General features: G+C 42.4%; 1 protein-coding gene across 3 annotated transcripts in view; it reads left to right on the top strand.

Annotated features, from left to right (window-relative positions):
- The window catches only part of EDA (ectodysplasin A), a 187,691-nt gene that overhangs the window by 150,814 nt on the left and 19,330 nt on the right, over positions 1 to 17,547 (top strand). For all 3 annotated transcript variants that reach the window (XM_073360976.1, XM_073360977.1, XM_073360978.1), the window contains one exon: positions 14,977 to 15,006. In XM_073360976.1, coding sequence (XP_073217077.1) covers positions 14,977 to 15,006 — 30 coding nt within the window. The remainder of the gene's footprint in view (positions 1 to 14,976; positions 15,007 to 17,547) is intronic.

Here is a 17,547-nt window from a genome sequence, read left to right as displayed (position 1 = left end):
GGGTTTCCCCAGGTCGATCTGTTTGCCACCTGGAGCAACAGAAAGTGCCCAGCGTTCTGCTCCTTCCAGAAACACAGCCTGTGTTCGATCTCGGATGCATTCCTGCTACCCTGGGGAGACCACCTCATGTATGCCTTTCCACCAGTCCCACTTGTGCACAAGGTGCTGCTCAAGATCCACAGAGACAAGGCAAAGGTAATCCTGCTGGTCCCAGCATGGCCCTGCCAACATTGGTACACCATGCTTCTGAAGCGGTCAGTGGACACCCTAATTGTGTTACCACTCTACCCAAATCTGATCACACAGGATCGTGGTCGCTTTCACCACCCAGACCTCTAGTCCCTCCATCTCACGGCCTGGAAGCTTCACAGTTAAACCTGATGGAGCTCCTGTGCTCAGGACCGGTAAGGGAGGTCCTACTCGGCAGCAGGAAACCATCCACCAGGGCCTCTTAGCTAGATAAGTGGAAGAGGTGCACTTACTGGTGCACCCAGCTTCACTCCAGGTGTCTATACCACTCATCATAGAGTATCTCCTGCACTTGAAACAACAAGGCCTCACAGCGTTATCCACTAAGGTACACCTCACTGCTATCTCGGCCTTCCATCCGGGAACGTCTGGACATTCCATATTTGCCAACCCCATGGTAGGGTGTTTCCTCAAGGGCCTGGAAAGGTTATATCCACAGGCTCGACAACCTGTGCCTGCATGGGTCCTTAAACTGGTCCTCTCCAGACTCATGAGGCCCCCTTTTGAACCATTGGCGCCTTGCTCCCTTCTCTATTGGTCATGGAAGGTGGCCTTCCTGGTCGCCATCACATCAGCTAAGACGGTGTCTGAGTTAAAGGACTAACTTCCAACCCACCCTACATGATCTTCTACAAGGACAAGGTACAACTCAGAGTTCACCCAGCCTGCCTTCCTAAGGTAGTATCTCAATTCCATACTAGCCAAGACATTTTTCTGCTTGTCTTCTATCCCAAGAACAGAGACTGCACTCACTGGATGTTCAGCGGGCAGTAGCATTCTACATCGAGCGCACTAAGCCATTCAGGAAGTCGAACCAGCTGTTCGTGGTAGTGGCAGACCAGATGAAAGGACTCCCAGTCTCTACTCAATGCATTTCTTTCTGTATCACGGACTGCATCCACACATGTTAAGAGCTGGCCAAGGTCCCAGTCCCTGCCATTACAGCACATTCCACAAGGACACAAACCTCGTCAGCTGCTTTCCTGACCCAGATTCTGATGCAGGAGATCTGCAGAGCAATAATTTGGTCATCGGTGCATACATTTACCTCTCACTATGGTATCGCCCAGCATGCCAGAGATGATGAGGCATTCAGCAGAGCAGTGCTCTAATCAGCGATTCCTTGACTCCGACCCCACCTCCAGGGTAGAGCTTGGGAGTCACCTGATTAGAATTGAAATGAACAAGCACTCAAAGAAGAAAAAACAGTTGCTCACCTTCTCGTAACTGTTGTTCTTCTAGATGTGTTGTTCACGTCCATTCCAATACCCACCCTCCTTCCCCTCTGTCGGAGTATCTGGCAAGAAAGAACTGACGCGGGGGTCAGGTCGGCAGGGTCATATATTGAGCACCAAGAAGGCGCCATTCCAGGGGGCTCCACAGCCGACCCGTCGGGAGCTGCTAAGGGAAAAACTTTCCGACAACCATGCACATGGCACGCGCACGCATAATTGGAATGGACGTGAACACCACATCTTGAAGAACAACAGTTACGAGAAGGTAACTAATTGCAGGGGGTTTTTTGTTTCTGCATTATAGAGCAGCCTTTTCCTGGTTGTTGTTCTTTCTCACTATCTCTGGCTCTCCATTCCCACCCCATTTGTTGCCTCTTTCCCCCTCAAAACAAATCTGGGGTACTAGCTTTAAAAGAGCTCATGATCCAGAGAGCTGTTCAAAATCAGTTTCTTTAAAATACCAATATGCCGTTCTGCTACTGTGTCAGCTATTCTTCTGTGTTGAAAATATTTTCAGGTCACTTTCACTATTTGCCAGCCAAGTTCTCTTTCTTACTGGATGATGATTTAATTAAAAATAAAGTAAATGGATTATCCCACAGGGAGTCAAATAAAGTATATATTTTACTATCAAAATGAGGGATGTAACAAACTTCACCCCTTACAGGCCAGCACCATAGTCCACTAGTACGTGGGGTGTTTCAGAGTTATGCAGTCTGGATGGTAGAACTTGGCAGCACATCTTTGGGATGAAATGAGGGGGGAAATTATTATTTTAAGTGAACAATGTGCTGAATGCTTAGCTGCACCTTGCTGTCTGAAGTAGAATGATTCCACATAAGAGAGAAATGTTCAGAGTCTGCAATCCTCTGCCCCTGTGCCCTGTCCAATTCTTTATAAAAACCTAGCTAGCTGTTTCAGCATAAGTGTTAAATTCTGCTCACCCAGTGAGATGTGATGGTCACAGTGTTGTAGGGTCTGATGTAAGGGTGAAGAGAAGAGAAAAGTAAAAAGCAAACATGGGAGTCAAGAAGAGATTCTTGGGCTTGGAGAGAGCCTTTGCCAGATGGAGGAATCTTACTTCGTTTGTCTTATCCCCAATAAGAAAGATGTATATTTAATCTAGTCTATCTCTGTGTTAATACTATCTGTGCTTTCCTTCCTCCACTGCTTATATCTATGAGGTTCTGCTCTGGTGCTAAAGATATTACAGTGGACTTTTTTGGGGTAAGAGAGGGATTTTGTCTGAATATAAATTTCTAAAATTAGCAATATATTCAGAATATTCACAAAGACACCGATTAATTAAAGGCACAGATAATCATCTTTGTCCTTTGTTCTGACCACTTAACTCCCCTCCGCTGCTAGTTTTGTGTCTTTACAGTTCTTGTAAAGGAGACAAAATCATGTATGTACATATAATCTTTAGGTATCACACATCTGTATTTGTTTTTGATTGTATTGTTCTATTTGTAGTTGATTTTTAAAAAACTTTAGTCACTAATATCCTCAGTTTCTCACATTTTGCTCATGTTGAATAACACTTTACTCTGGTAATTTCAGTAGGGCTCTTTGGGGAGAAAGGTACTAGTCAGAGTGAGGGTGCCAGAATCTGGAACGATTGTAAGTTATGAGAATACACATAAGGGGAGATCCTTACCTTTGCTGTGGCCTCTTATGCCAGATAAAAGTGCTAGAATTGCATAAAAGGGCCCTAAAACCCTGTAAATGGCTGGGGAGAATTCCTTTGGCACAAACTGTATTGGAAGACAGCTGTCAATCTGCCTTCTGAGGACCCCCCCTCACAAACCCTGGCATAGGGATATGCCCCAGGGATGGCATGGCAGGGCCTAGGCCACAGCACTGTAGAGATTCTGGACAGTGCTGCAGCCCATAGGGCAGCCCAGGGAGGCTGCCCTAACTTGGACAGGTCCTCAGGACTGCCTAAAGTTATGCTAAGGCATCTCCAGCTCCCAGAGCAGCCCAGGACTAGGAGGGTACAAAGGTTTGCTGTGAAGGTACAAAGCCAACTTAACTTCCCTGTTCTCCTTCCGGTCCGAAAGTTCTTTGCTGCATCTCTTAGGGCTTGTCTAGAGAGGGACACTCAGCAAAGTTAAAGTGAAAAGGTGTAAAGTCTATGCTCATAAGTCAAAACACCTTTACACCATCAACCCCTTTGACAGATTATTTGGAAGAACTAATACTTTTTTTTTTTAAGTGTTCAACCAGATCTATAGCTAGTCAAATATAAGTCACTGATAAATACTGGTGAAAATTGTCAAATAATATATTTGACAAATATATTTTCCTGCTATTCAACCAGCTCTGGGAGTAAGTTAAATTTTAAGTATATTAAATAAGTTGTTATAAAATGTTAGATACAGTACACAATAAATGTACACAGCTGTTTTCGCTCTTTAAATAGCGGGATGTGGCTTTGGAAAGGTGTGAGAATACAGCTCTCTTTCACCATGGTTAAAAGGATTAATCTTTGGACTAGTAGATATTATGTGAAATGTTCAAGTCTGGTATCTCGCTACTTTTCAGAGTAGAACAGAACTTTAAAAATGTCTGACACTACAGTGGGCCTTTTCCTTCCATCCTGAGTGAAAGGAAAGAATATCAGCATTTTCTTGTAACTTTTGAAAGATCAGAAAAGTTAACAATGTTGAGCAAAGATGGAAGCTTAGACAAAGGACTGTCTTATGTTGTACCGGAGGAGTCTCATGACTGTATGACTGCACCAGCTGAAATCTCCAACTTCTCCTGCTGGAGATGAACAGATGCAAACCCCAGAGACTCAGAAGCTCTCAAAGCTGCTAATAATGTATTTTTTCATGTCAGAAGTATTTTTGTGTTTGTGAAAAGATCCACTTGCCCAGCCCCAGCATCTCTCTCTGCCGTGCTTGGAACAGATGTGCGTGTTGTAATATAGACTGTGAACATTGACGTCCCATGTGGTTCTCATTCCCCTTATTCGTCTTTGAAGCTAATTGGTTCCATCCATTTCAAATGTGTTTGGCTCACCACAGTTATTTGTACTTTCACTCTGTTTATAGTTCTAATGGTGTGATATATATATATGTAACATGAAATAAACTCTCATGACTCGAAAGTCTGAAGAGACAGATACACAACCCTCAGATTCCATCCTGATTTTTTTTAATTTCAATTATGCTCTCTGCCAGCTCTTCCTTTGCTTCTCGGAATACTATAGCTAGGCTCTTTAGTGATAGCTGGTTTGGTAATTGCATATCGTATGTGTAATTATGGAGTTCAGAAAATAAAGAATGGAAAGCCTCCAGGACAGTGTAGGCTTCTGTCTCTCCCTCGCTTTTTTTTTCTCTCTGGGACAATGGAGGAAATTTTGCAATGCAGCTGTCTGCACTGTACCTGACCTTTTTGTTTCTTCAGAACCCTTTCATGTTTCTGTTGCGAAGTGTCTTTCTCCTGGATCTGAATGATTTGTTGGACAGCTTTATAATGTTAGTGAAAATCTTATTCTTTGTTTTAATATCTTAAAATTGCTAGAGCTGGCCAGAAGATGAAAAGCCCTTTCCACAAAAAAAATTTGTGGTTTTGAAAAAAAATTGTCCCCAAATGGAACAAAAATAAAAAATACAACTTTTTTTTTTATCAGCCAGGATTACAAGAAAAATTCTGTATTAGGGGACCCCAAACAGAATTTGTGACTTCCCAGCTGCCAGTCTAAAAGGTTCTTGTTAATTTCAAAAGTAAAATTGATAAGAGCCTTTCAGCCCAGCAGCCAGAGAGGCAGAGTATGGGATGTTCAGCCTCCTCCCAGCTCCAGGGCCAGAGAAGCAGAAAGCTGAGATGCTCAGTACGTTCGGAGCTGGGGAGAGGTAGGGAGGCTAAGTGCCTGGGCTCTCTGCCTCCCTAGCCCCGGTGCTGGAGGAGAGGCTGAAGGGAGGTAGAAGTCAGGTGGGCAGCCAGGGAGCAATCGTTTCAGTTTTCCATTTGAACTTTTTTTTCCAAAGCTGGAATTATTCTGCAGTAAATTTTGGTTTGGAGCTAGCAGATACTTTTTGGGGTTCTTCTCATAGTTTTCTTCAGTCACAGAGGTAAAATTATTATTCATTCCTTTGTCCAGGTGCCCCAGTCAGCTTGTTCTACCATTGCTGACTCCAGATGGCTTCCTTTCCCTCTCTCCACCCCAGAGAAATACTTATAGTTCCCTTCATATATGGCTTAGTTCAGCAAGCTGCAGAGCACTAAAGACCCTAATCCAGCAAAGCATGTACCTGCTTGATAAGCAGCAAAGTCAAAGAAGGCATTTACAAGTTTCTGAAAGTGACTCTTCCCCTCCCACTACCACCACTGTAACAGAGACTGGGGTTCAGTGACTAAAAAGGGATGTTGCATTATGTTCTTTAAAATCTGGTATCTGAAGAGGATTTTACTAAATATTAGGCCAAGCATTAGTGAAAAATAAGCTCGTATAAACTATATTCAATGGAGCTTTGAAATCAGAGTAGGTACCTCATGAATTGTAACATTTGACAGCTGGCCGAATTAGGGTAACTTCCAGTATTGTAGAAAAAGTGCTGGCTTTTCCCCACCACAGCTTGTAGGTGCACCTCATTTGTTCCCTCCTTACCTTTCCCGAAGATGAGAAGGGTGCAAAAGAGTCATTATTGACTAATGTATTTACTTTTCCCAATACATGACCTCCATTTAGAGGAGAATTCAGTACTATATCGCTGTTCAAATCATGGTTCTATGGATTTGGCCAGTGAGCCCTTGGGCTTTACATGAGAAGAGAATGTGGAGGTACCTGCAGTCAGACAGCACTAAATTGTGATTGATAATCAAGTGTAAGTGTCTTTTAAAGGGACACTGTCACCTTAATAATAAAATTATAACTAAAAATTAAAGAAAATACTTTTTTCTCAATGTTACTTTGTGTATTTGACAACACTTCTTATGATCAGTTGCAGTGTTTCCCCTGTTTAACCAAGTACATTTCCACATGTTTGTGTGGATATTTCATGAAACTTGATGGGGCAGATTTAGTACATGAAACTGCTATTAACTCACTTTTTCAATTTGATGAGTCTTCAAGTGGGAACCTAAGTCCCATTTTCATAAGTACCTTAGAAGTAGAGCTGTACAAAACTCAGAATTTCCATTTCCATTTCCAATTTCCAATTGGGAAATTTCAACATTTCAAAATTTATCATTCCAAATTGGAATGAGTTGTGCATATGATGCACCATTACTACTGACTTCATAAAATAATGTAAAAATAATAAAAGTAATATAAAAATAAAAAAGCAAAATGAATTTTTGAAATTCTAGCATGAAATTTTGAAATTTTCCATCACTAAAAATGATTTGTTTAGATGTGATTTTTTTTCCCCCTGTGGAATTTTTGTCAAAATTGATACAATTTTCGGGGAAAAAAATTGAAATATTTTTTTCTAATGAAAAAAATGCTCAGACAAAAGTTTTGCAACTGGTTCTACTTTAGAGTCTAGCCTCCACTGAAACTCAATGAAATGTAGACGCTTTTGAAAATGTTACTCTTGTCTTTTTCCTCTAATTCATAATAAACTGTCATTAACACTTATTGTCATCTGTACACTGTCAATAACCCTTAATTTTGAGAGTTCATAACTGAAAATTTCCTTCAGTTGAAAGATGGTAATTAATCAATTATATATGTATTGTAATAACAAAAAGTTGGAAAATAAAGCATATGCAACTAGAATTATTAAGAGGGATAAAATCCAACTTGAAAGACATTGTGTTGTCACTTTAAAATGTAATTCTGTAGTATTAATTTGACATGTCATTTTACTTTCATAAGAATTTGTGAATTATGATATAAAATGCTTCTGTTGCTGGAATGTTAATGACTCTGACAAACCAGTTTTCTGGAAAGAATTTACCGATGAAGTTTGCCTGTCCTTTCTTTTTTGGCTTCAGTGCACTTCAGTTTATTATGCATTTTATTCCTCTTTTGCACAAGAAAGAGGAATGGAGATAACGAGGTGAGGAGCTCTTTGAGGAAATCATTTTGTTTGTGTTGCCAGCTTTTTCCCTTCTCTTTCTCCAGTCAAACCTCAGTTTTGCTTTGTTTTTATTATGTTCTTATTTAGAATTTGTTGGACTTACCTTGCATTGCCATGAGATTCTCTTCATGGAACAAATTAAATTAAATAAATAGCATCATCTGTAAATCTTTAACACTTGTGAAAGTTCTGAAGCCAGACAGTTCAGTAAATTCCTTAACTTTTATCATTAGCAAAGTATAATTAGTGTTATGGCCCTGATTCAGTGGGGTACTTTAGCACATGGTTAATCTGCATCACGTAAGAGCCCCATTGAAGTCCGGGAACCTGCTTAAGCACCTTAATGAACTGGGGCCTGGAGGAGCATATGTTGAGCCTATAGATTCAATAGGCATATTACCTGATTCAGTGGCATAGCTAGGACAGGAAAACTGGGTGGGCCCTGGTTTTTGGGTGGGTGGGCGGGCAATGATGGGGGTGACAGGAGGGGGCGCAGGAGTGATCAGGTGTCCTGGGGAGACCCCCACCCACCCACCTTACTGCTCAGAAAGCACCTGAGACACGAAGGCCGTGGGCCGTGCCCATGGAGCGGAAGGGGGCCCCGCTGAGGCTCGAGCTCCGCACACCCCTGCTGACCCCAGCTTGGTCTTCGTCAGCCCAGGTGCATCCCCCTCCTGTTGGCACCATGCACTGCTGCCCTGGTTTCTGCCCCAGCACTAGCCCCGCCCAGACCAGTCCCCATGAGGCACACCCCCCACTGAGCTACCACTGGGGCCAGAGACTGGAGTAGGTGTGCACAGTACTAGTGTTCAACCAGATCTATAGCTAGTCAAATATAAGTCACTGATAAATACTGGTGAAAATTGTCAAATAATATATTTGACAAATATATTTTCCTGCTATTCAACCAGCCGGGGTTGGGAGTCCCAGCCTTTGGATTTGGGAAGGAGGAGGGAGGCTTGAAACATTTGCAGCTGCTGGAGGAAAAAATGGGAGTGAAGTATTTAAAAAGATACATTTTACAGAACAATGGCTATACGCTTTCACGGTGAACAACACTATTCACATTACATAGCACGTGTGATTTTGGTACAAGGTCACATTTTGCATCTTACATTGAGTGCCTGCAGCTTTGGTGTTAGAGATCACACATGCAGTGCTGGGCAACAGAATTCGGCTTGCAGGCAGCCATGGTAAGCCATAGTCTTTCGGCTTCTGCAATCTTCAGAACAGCAGCGCCCTCCTTTCCCATACCAAGCAAAGCCCGTTGAGTTGGCCATTTAGTGCTGCGGTTTTCCTCTTAATGTGCAGCAGCAGAAACCCCCCGCACATCCAATTCTCTGGGATGATCGCTTTTCCCCTCCCCACACCGCCTGGCTGGTATCAGGGAAGATCCCTGCTAGCCAAATGTGAACAGCTCAGCGCCAATGTCTCCTCCCCCATACCATGTGGCTAACTGCGGGGAGGATTTCTTTTCAGCCACAGGCAAACAGCCCAATAGGAACAGGCATCTCTGAATGTCCCCTTAATTAAATTCCCCTATTTCAACCAGGTTACCATGAACAATATCACTCTCCTGAGGATAACACAGAGAGATAAAGAACGGATGTTGCTCGAATGCCAGCAAACACCAGGACCATATGCTGCCAGGCTTTGTCATGCAATGATACCAGATTACTTGCTACTAGTATGGTGTGGTAAAGTGTCTTACCATGGAGGACGGAATAAGGCTGCTCTCCCCAGAAACCTTCTGCAAAGGCTTTTAGAGTACCTTCAGGAGAGCTTCATGGAGATGTCCCTGGAGGATTTCCAGTCCATCCCCAGACACGTTAACAGACTTTTCCAGTAGCTGTACTGACCATGAATGCATCCCAAGTCCTCAAGACTACTTAATCATTAAAAAATGCTTGCTTTTATAATGTGTATTATATTTAAAAAGGTGCACTCACCTGAGGTCCCTTCTCCAGCTTCATTGGGTTGGGAGGGTATTTCAGTCAGGGTGAGAAAAATATCCTGGCCGTCCAGGAGAACGGTGTGCTGTGTGCTCTCCCCAAGGTCCTCCTCCTCCTCATCTTCCCCATCTGCAAAATCCTCAGGCATGGCAGAGAGTACCCATCGGAGTCCACGGACGGGTGGGGTAGTGGTGACAGCCCCCGCTAGAATTGCATGCAGCTCAGCATAGAAGCGGCATGTCTGGGGTTCTGTCCCGAAGCATCTGTTTGATTCTTTGGTTTTCTGGTACACTTGTCTGAGCTCCTTAAGTTTCACGCGGCACTGTGTCGCGTCCCTGATGTAGCCTCTGTCCCTCATGGCCTCTGAGATTTTTTGAAATGTTTTGGCATTTTGTCTTTTGGAATGTAGTTCTGATAGCACGGATTCCTCTCCCCAAACAGCGATCAGATCCAGTACCTCCTGTTCGATCCGTGCTGGAGCTCTTTTTCCATTCTGGGACTGCATGGTCACCTGTGCTGATGAGCTCGCGATTCAAAAGTTCCCAGGGCTTTTCCTGTACACCTGGCCAGTGCATCCGAGTTCAGAGTGCTGTCCAGAGCGGTCACAATGGTGCACTGTGGGATAGCTCCCGGAGGCCAATACCTTTGAAATGCGTCCACGCTAACCCTAATTCGAAACGGCAATGTCGATTTCAGCGCTAATCCCCTCATTGGGGAGGAGTACAGAAATCGGTTTTAAGAGCCCTTTATGTAAAAAAAAAAAAAAAAGGCTTCATTGTGTGGACGGGTGCAGGGTTAATTCGGATTTAACGCTGCTAAATCCGACATAAACTCATAGTGTAGACCAGGCCTCAGATAGGTCCAAATACCAGTACTCTATTCTGGGCATAAGCCTACTCCTCCATTTTTGTAAATCCATGCACTTGGTAATCATTGTGGCCTTCAGTCTTTGTGGTGGAGTTAAACCCAGCATTGTAGGTATATAACCTAGGATATAATTTTCAGCTGAGGTTTGGTTGCTAAAGCCAAGCAGTATTTTCACTCTAGTGTCCACCTCTTTCCGCAGCTGCCTGATTGCTGGACAGTGCCATTGCATGTGGAGAGGGCAAGGCTCCCATCTTGCACAAGCTCTGTGACATTCAAAACATTTTGAACAGCATCTTTTCTGTAACAAGCATAGCCTGAGATCCACAGAGCCATTTTTAACATTCTATAAAATGCTTTGCCATTGGGCTTCTTTTAAGGGCTGTGATAAATCCCCTTCATACACTTCCACAAAACTCCAGACCAGTGGAGTTCCACTTTACTAGTAAACATACATAGTAGATGTGGGCAGATTACCACTTGCGATATTAAAATGCCAGTAGTGATTCTGGTGGACTCTGCCTATATCTTGTTCCCCTGGATGATGAAGCCATGCACCAGCCACCTTGAAAGCACCAAGCAAGGATTCAACTACCAACTCAGCAGGTGCAGATGGAACATAGGAATGACCATACTGGGTCAGACCAGTGGTTCCTCTAACCCAGTATTTTGTCTTCCAGTAGTGGCCAATGCCAGATGCTTCAGAGGGAATGAACAGAACATGACAATTTATTGAATGATCTATCCCCTGTCTTCTAGTCCCAACTTCTAGCAGTCAGAAGTTAAGAAACACCCATACCATCTGGTTGCATTCCTTACCATCTTGACTGATAACCATTGATGGCCTTATCTTCCATGAACTTGTAGAATTCTTTTTTTAACCCAGTTATACTTTGGTCTTCACAACATCCCCTGGCAACCAGTTTCACAAATTGAAGAAATACTTACTTCCTTATGTTTATTTTAAACCTGCTGCCTATTGATTTCATTGGATGTTCTCTGGTTCACGTGTTCTGTGAAAGGATAAATAACACTCACTTTCTCCATACCATTCATAATTTTATAGACCTGTATCATGTCCCCCTTCAGTCGTTTCTTTACGAAGCTGAATAGTCCGTCTTTTTAATTGCTCCTCCTATGGAAGCTGTTTCATACCCTTAATCATTTTTGTTCCCCTTCTCTGTTCTTATGTTTTTATGTTTGCTGACTGTAAGCAGCCAGACACAAGGGCCATTGCAAGAGCTCAACATGAAGCTATGCAGTTAAAGGAGGCCTTGAAAGAACACTTGAATGGTCAGCCACAGTAATCCGTTGTGCTGGACTGTTCTCTGGCCCTGAAGTTTTGGGGACTCTGGGAATTGTGCAGTATTTGCTGTACATTTATAATTTATTACATTGTGTTTTTCTCTGAACCAGAGTTCTTTGAGTAGTGTCACTGTGGGTGCTCCACATCAGGGGTGCCTGTACCTTTGATCAGAGATTTTTGGTAGCGGTGCCCATTCAGCCCATGCATGCATTCCACACGTCCTCATGCCCCACACTGAGGCTATATAGGGCTGCATGGGCTAACCACCCACAGTTCCTTCTCAACCACCTTCAGCCTGAGACGGAATCTCCACAGGCCTGTTCTCTCCAATATTTCAGCAATGTATGTTAATTAGCATATAGTTAGTTACCTTATAGTGTTTATAATTGTTGGAACAGGTGTTCCCTTTGGTCTTTTTTTTTTTCTTAAAAAGAAAATAGAATAACTTTTTTATGGATAAAATTTGTTGATAGTTGTTACAAACTTCCCTTTCTAGAGATTTTTTTATTTGAGTCAGGAATGCCAGGCTTCCCGGTGCCTGTCCTGCCATGAAGCTACTCCAATCAGTGACTGGCTTTCCAAGTGCTTCCGGTTTGGGTGATACTTGTATCCTCAGTAAGTGCAATATCTGCATGTCCTTCAAGGGTAGATCTCAGAAAAATAGGGAGAGGGAGTAAGCTTTACAATCGGCTTCAGATTCAGGGGGAGAGAACCCCCTCTACATAGATCTCCCAGTACCACTAGTGCCCCGTCCATGTCAAAATCTCAGTCACTGGCAACCACTAGAGACGTAGGCAATACTGCAGGATCGAGTACATCTATGGTACTGAAGTCCTCAACAACATCTTCTTCTAAGGAGAATGAGGTAAGGAGTACATTCCCAAGAAGTCGCCAAAACACAAGAAGGCTACATAGACCTCAGGTCCCAAGGGGAGTTCCATGCAGGCTCCGAGTGATGTCAGTGCTTCAACAGTGAAGAGAAGCCAGTCATCTAAGACAGACTTGGTACTGAGTTTGGGTACCTGCATCCAGAGCATCAGAGACACTATTGAGAAGAGTTCTAAGCCCACCCCTGAAAAACACTTGGTAACGGTAACACGAAAGTCAACTATACCAAAGATGTATGGTACAGATGGGATTGGAGCCAACTCACTCCCATGCCAAGTGCTCGGTACCAGCTGAATTGGTACCAAAGCTGTCTTCCACAGGTTCTCAACTGACTCCATCTTTGATACCCATCAATACTGCAAGAATTTAGATACCCTAAGGAACTGATCATATCTTTGGAGCGGGAATCTTTTCCTCAGCCAGTCTCCAGTTTCGTATCTCAAACTACCTAGCGCTTATGGCCAAATATGACTTTTTGATCTATGGGCAGATGGCGGATATTGCAGATAAACTACTTTAGCAGCATCATGCCTGCTTCCAAGCTCCTCTACCTGTTTGTTGTACCATTGCCTCTTATTGTATTAGTAAAACAATGAAAAGTCAATACCTATGTCCTGCTATCTTGGGGATGGGCTGGGTGCCATCTTTACATTTAAAAGTTGTAAGGAAAATACGTGCAAACACTTACCCAAGATTCCTTCCCCTTCATCTGGCTCATCCATTGACAGCACTCGCTAGACTGCAGTGGAGTCTCCAACAGGTCCTGGTTCATGGCATAGCTGGAGACTGACTCTCTCTCCTGTCCCCACCCCACATTTCCTCTCTCCTCCCCCTCCTGCCTTGCTGTTCATGGCAGGGGTTTCTTTAATACAGTAGGGCCACATCTTAATACAGTTTCTCACGTACACTGTCCATTGCGATTGCACAAGCCGTCTTCACTCACGCTGTCAATCACATAACTTCCCTGTGGAAAGTACAATTACTGACATGAACAAGTAATAGTAGGAAATCATATATGCATTTTCAGCATTTTTTATTGTATGGTAGCAGCTGGAAACAAGGAGGAGACCAAGCACCATATGACCAGCCATTTTTTTCACAGATCGTCATTAAATGTTCCACAGACAACAGTCTGGGAGCCACTGCCTCAGTAATTTACATTAGACAAAATTCCTTGATCTTTCAGAGCAGCAGGTAGCATACCAATGTACAAAAAAGACTGAGCTACATTAGATCACTGGCCTTCTCTACAGGAACTGGAAAATTTAATAAAGAGCTTAGCAAAAAAGCTTTTCATTGGAGTTTCTCAGAGCAATATGGTTTCTCAAAGCTTGCAAAGTGCTAGCTCTGGTTTCCCTTTGGCAAAAGTGAATCTAGTAAACCAAGCTTTTAGTGGAGTGTTTTGTGAAGGGTTTGACACTGGCTGGGAGGGGAATAGGGTTTTAATTACTTAGCTCTAAAGAAGGTTCAGCCTGTCTGCACAATGGGGAAACTATCACTGGAACTACTCAAATGTTTAGAAACAAGGGATGTGGGGAAGAGTAGGTGAGGCCGGGAATGTGAAGTCTGTGGCGTGCAAGATGGTGTTTAAGAATCAGGCCAACACTTACGTACCGGACTTGGGTGAAAGTTCTTGAATGTATAAGTTCAAAGAAGTTCTTAAGATTGTTTTCTTTACAAAGTAATTCGTGAGAAATTAATCCTGTGATCTTACTGACAGCTGAAAATGTTGACACTCCCTTTAAGTGTCCATTACGTTAAATTAAATTACAATGGAAATTCATATGTCACCCACATGGGTCATAAATGAATACATTATGACTGTGCAGTTATAGTTATGACCAAATTCATTTGGAGAGGGAGCACTTAAAAATTAAATTTCTTATCAGTCACATTTTTTTAAAGGGCTTCAACCAAGCTTCAACAGTTGTGCTTGCAGTTTTGTGTACCAATTTTTTGCATGCATCCACTTTTACACAAACCAATTCTCGAGATGCACGATCAAAACCTATGTGCAAAATTGTGGGCCGTTTAGCAGTTGAGGTGAAAATTTGGCTATATGTGTTAATAGAACCATGGCTCCATGGATGAAAAATATTATCCATCATAGAATTGCTGTAGTCCAGAAACAGATGGTTTAGTTAACCTTCATCTACCCAAAAAGGAAAAGAGAAATTCTGTTAGAAATTTTCACCAAAATTCACTATACTGAATTCAGCCATCATAGTTTATAGATCATCAGTTTGAGAGAAGGAAACACAGTAGGATTTCACATAAGTGCCTGGGTCTCACAGGTCATTTGATCATAGGCCTATGCTTTCCACAGCACTAGCTTACCTTGCTATTCTGTTTTTGTGCCAAATCACATTCCAGCCACCTTCTTTGATTTTTTTGTTATAGAGGGAACACTTACTGTGAATTTCAGTATCTTTCTTTTCTCTTTGTAGGTCCAAGTTCAGTTAAAAACAAGAAAAAGGGTAAGTTAAAATTCTAATTTAATTTACTTGCTCACTGCAATTACTTCTCTCTAGCAAATGAGAACTACTTTTGGCTGTGAACTTTCTCTGATCAATATGAATACCGGACAAATGGCATTTTTACTCTTATCAGTCTAGGTATACCTTGCCTGATATATATATAATTTTCCACTTCTGTTGTAGTGATTGCATCATTGAGCAGGTTCATGTTTAGAATGATAGACATTTACTAATTTTTCCCTCTAAAAGCTGGCACATTAGTATTCAGAGGAGGCAGTGTAGGGGATGCAGTTGTAATCAGCTGCATAGTAATTAGCTGCATACAAATAATTCCCAAGATTTCATATTTGTAAATGCAGTTGGCTGGGTCATGGGCCAACCTTTCATTGTTTGCTTGTCCTTCATCATGTCATTTTCACTAAAATGATTTTCAGCATAATCTCTGATTCTTAAAGTTTAGTCGGCAATAAGCCTAACTTTTTAGAAAGCATGTCTGTAGGGATATGAGCCAAAGTCCATTGACTTCAGGGCTTTGGATCAGACTCTAATACCACATCCTTCAAGCTGTTCAAAATGTTCCGTGATTTATTTAAAAAGTGCTTATTAAAGAGTTTATTTTCTATTAAATAGGTAATTTAGCACTTTAGCCCAGTTGAGCTGCAGTGGTCTGTAGTACCTGAGAGCTACTATTTGTGCAGCCCTCTTTTGAAGTATTTATGTTTCTGCGCAGACTTTCTGTTAGGAATCTAACAAATCAAAACACCTCAATTGCCTACTAGACTCCCTCTCAAAGGTCTGATGTCAGGAACCCGGTTTCAAAGAAGCAGTGCCAGCCTACCTACTGTTACTCTTTCCTTTGCAACCCTTGAAGTATCCTTTTTATGTTTTCTGTAAATTCTTGTGTACATTTACAGAACGTTGTAAGTTTGAAAAAAAATTGCTGTGTGCAGTGCTTGGGTTCCTCCAGATGTGGCCCACATGCTTCAAAGAGAGTGCAGTACTGATCTAGGATATGATTCAGCAAAGCATTTATTCATGCATTTAAATTAAGCATATGCTTACGTCCATCCTTGTTCACCAAAGAACTTGTACGTGTCCTTACTGTTAAACATATGTATAAGTGTTTGTTTGCTGAATAAGGATGTAGGTAAGCACGTGGTTAAAATAGGGTGACCACCCATCCCTAATTGGGTGGGACAGTCTCAAAATGTACATTTCAAGTCCTGGTCCCCGGTGCTGAATGACTCTGGGACAGCATTTGTCCCAGATTCCCTGTGGCACCACTCAATGCCTGCCTGAGGCTCAGGGCAGCACCAGCCTCTTCCCAGTTTGGGGGAGGAGCTGAGGTGGGCCTAAGTCCCCACTTGCCACAAGACCCCACCCCCCGTCATTGTGGACGAACAATCTGAAACTGTGGCTGATGCTGGCTGCAGTTGGGAACTCTGTCTACGTTTTCTAAGAACGGCGCCCTAATTATTTTATTTTCTAAAGACCTAGTTTAAAAAAAAAATCTGAGAAGTTAATCCCGCTGATGTAGGATCAGTAGAACTAGACGCCTCATAGGAGTGATAATTATGACATTTGAACTGCTTTGGCGCAGTAGAGGAAAAAATGGTAGTGCTGTATTAATCAATATTTTTCAGTTTCTATGGTGCTGCCATATTTTCCCAAAAAAATTGTTCGTTGGTTGGCATGTTCTAAAACAGAAAAAATCTCAATTCCCCCTGCTTTTAAGAAAGGAAGTGTCTGCATGCTGCCTGATACATTTAGCTGAAGACAGAGTTGGCAAGCTGGGAATCGAATAATCAAGGCACACTCTATAAAGCTATTCTGTGGTGGTGTTGGTGATTGCATGATGACCCTGTGAAATCTAGCTAGATTTATGGTATGTGGCAACTCTACACAAAGCAGTGTCTGCTATGCAGGAGCCATGCAGATGCCATCTACTTAACCATAAGTATCAGCTTTCTCTTTTGGCTCTCAATCAAATACTGAATACTTTCAGGAGTTTTTTGAGAGGATACACCAACACATTTCCATGTTGTGATTTCTTCCCTTGTATGGCATACATGCGTTCATGCTCACTCGCTGTCTTTCTCAATAACTCTAGCTCATTTCCTGTGCGCAAAGGGTTTCAAGTATGGGTGAAATTCTGCCCAAGAAGGTGGCTTATGTAACATCTTTTGTGGCAGAGATAGAGCAACTAAGTACCTCATCCCCCCCCAGAAGCTGACTGCTTGCTCTTTTTACCAAATTTGAAGAAAGCTCTTGCCCATCTTCCAGATGCAGCAATTCTCATACATCTCTTCAGCTCTGGAATGATCGCCTCACTAGAGGCTGAATCAAGAGTCCTCACAATTTACTGTACAGCTCTGTTTCTACTTCATAGGTTAGTAAGTTAGATTAACTACATAGTGGAAAATTCATTGAAATAACTTGATGCACAAATCAAATGCACATTCCTGCTCATGTGCTGCATCAGAATTACATTTAATTGTTTTACACCTGAAGTAGCAGAATAGCCCTCTGGGGCAGGATTTA

Source organism: Lepidochelys kempii, chromosome 9 (genome assembly GCF_965140265.1).
Source record: "Lepidochelys kempii isolate rLepKem1 chromosome 9, rLepKem1.hap2, whole genome shotgun sequence".
In the NCBI taxonomy this organism is placed as follows: domain Eukaryota; kingdom Metazoa; phylum Chordata; order Testudines; family Cheloniidae; genus Lepidochelys; species Lepidochelys kempii.
Note: the sequence above shows the minus strand (reverse complement) of the source record. Positions and strands in the feature narration are given on the sequence as shown.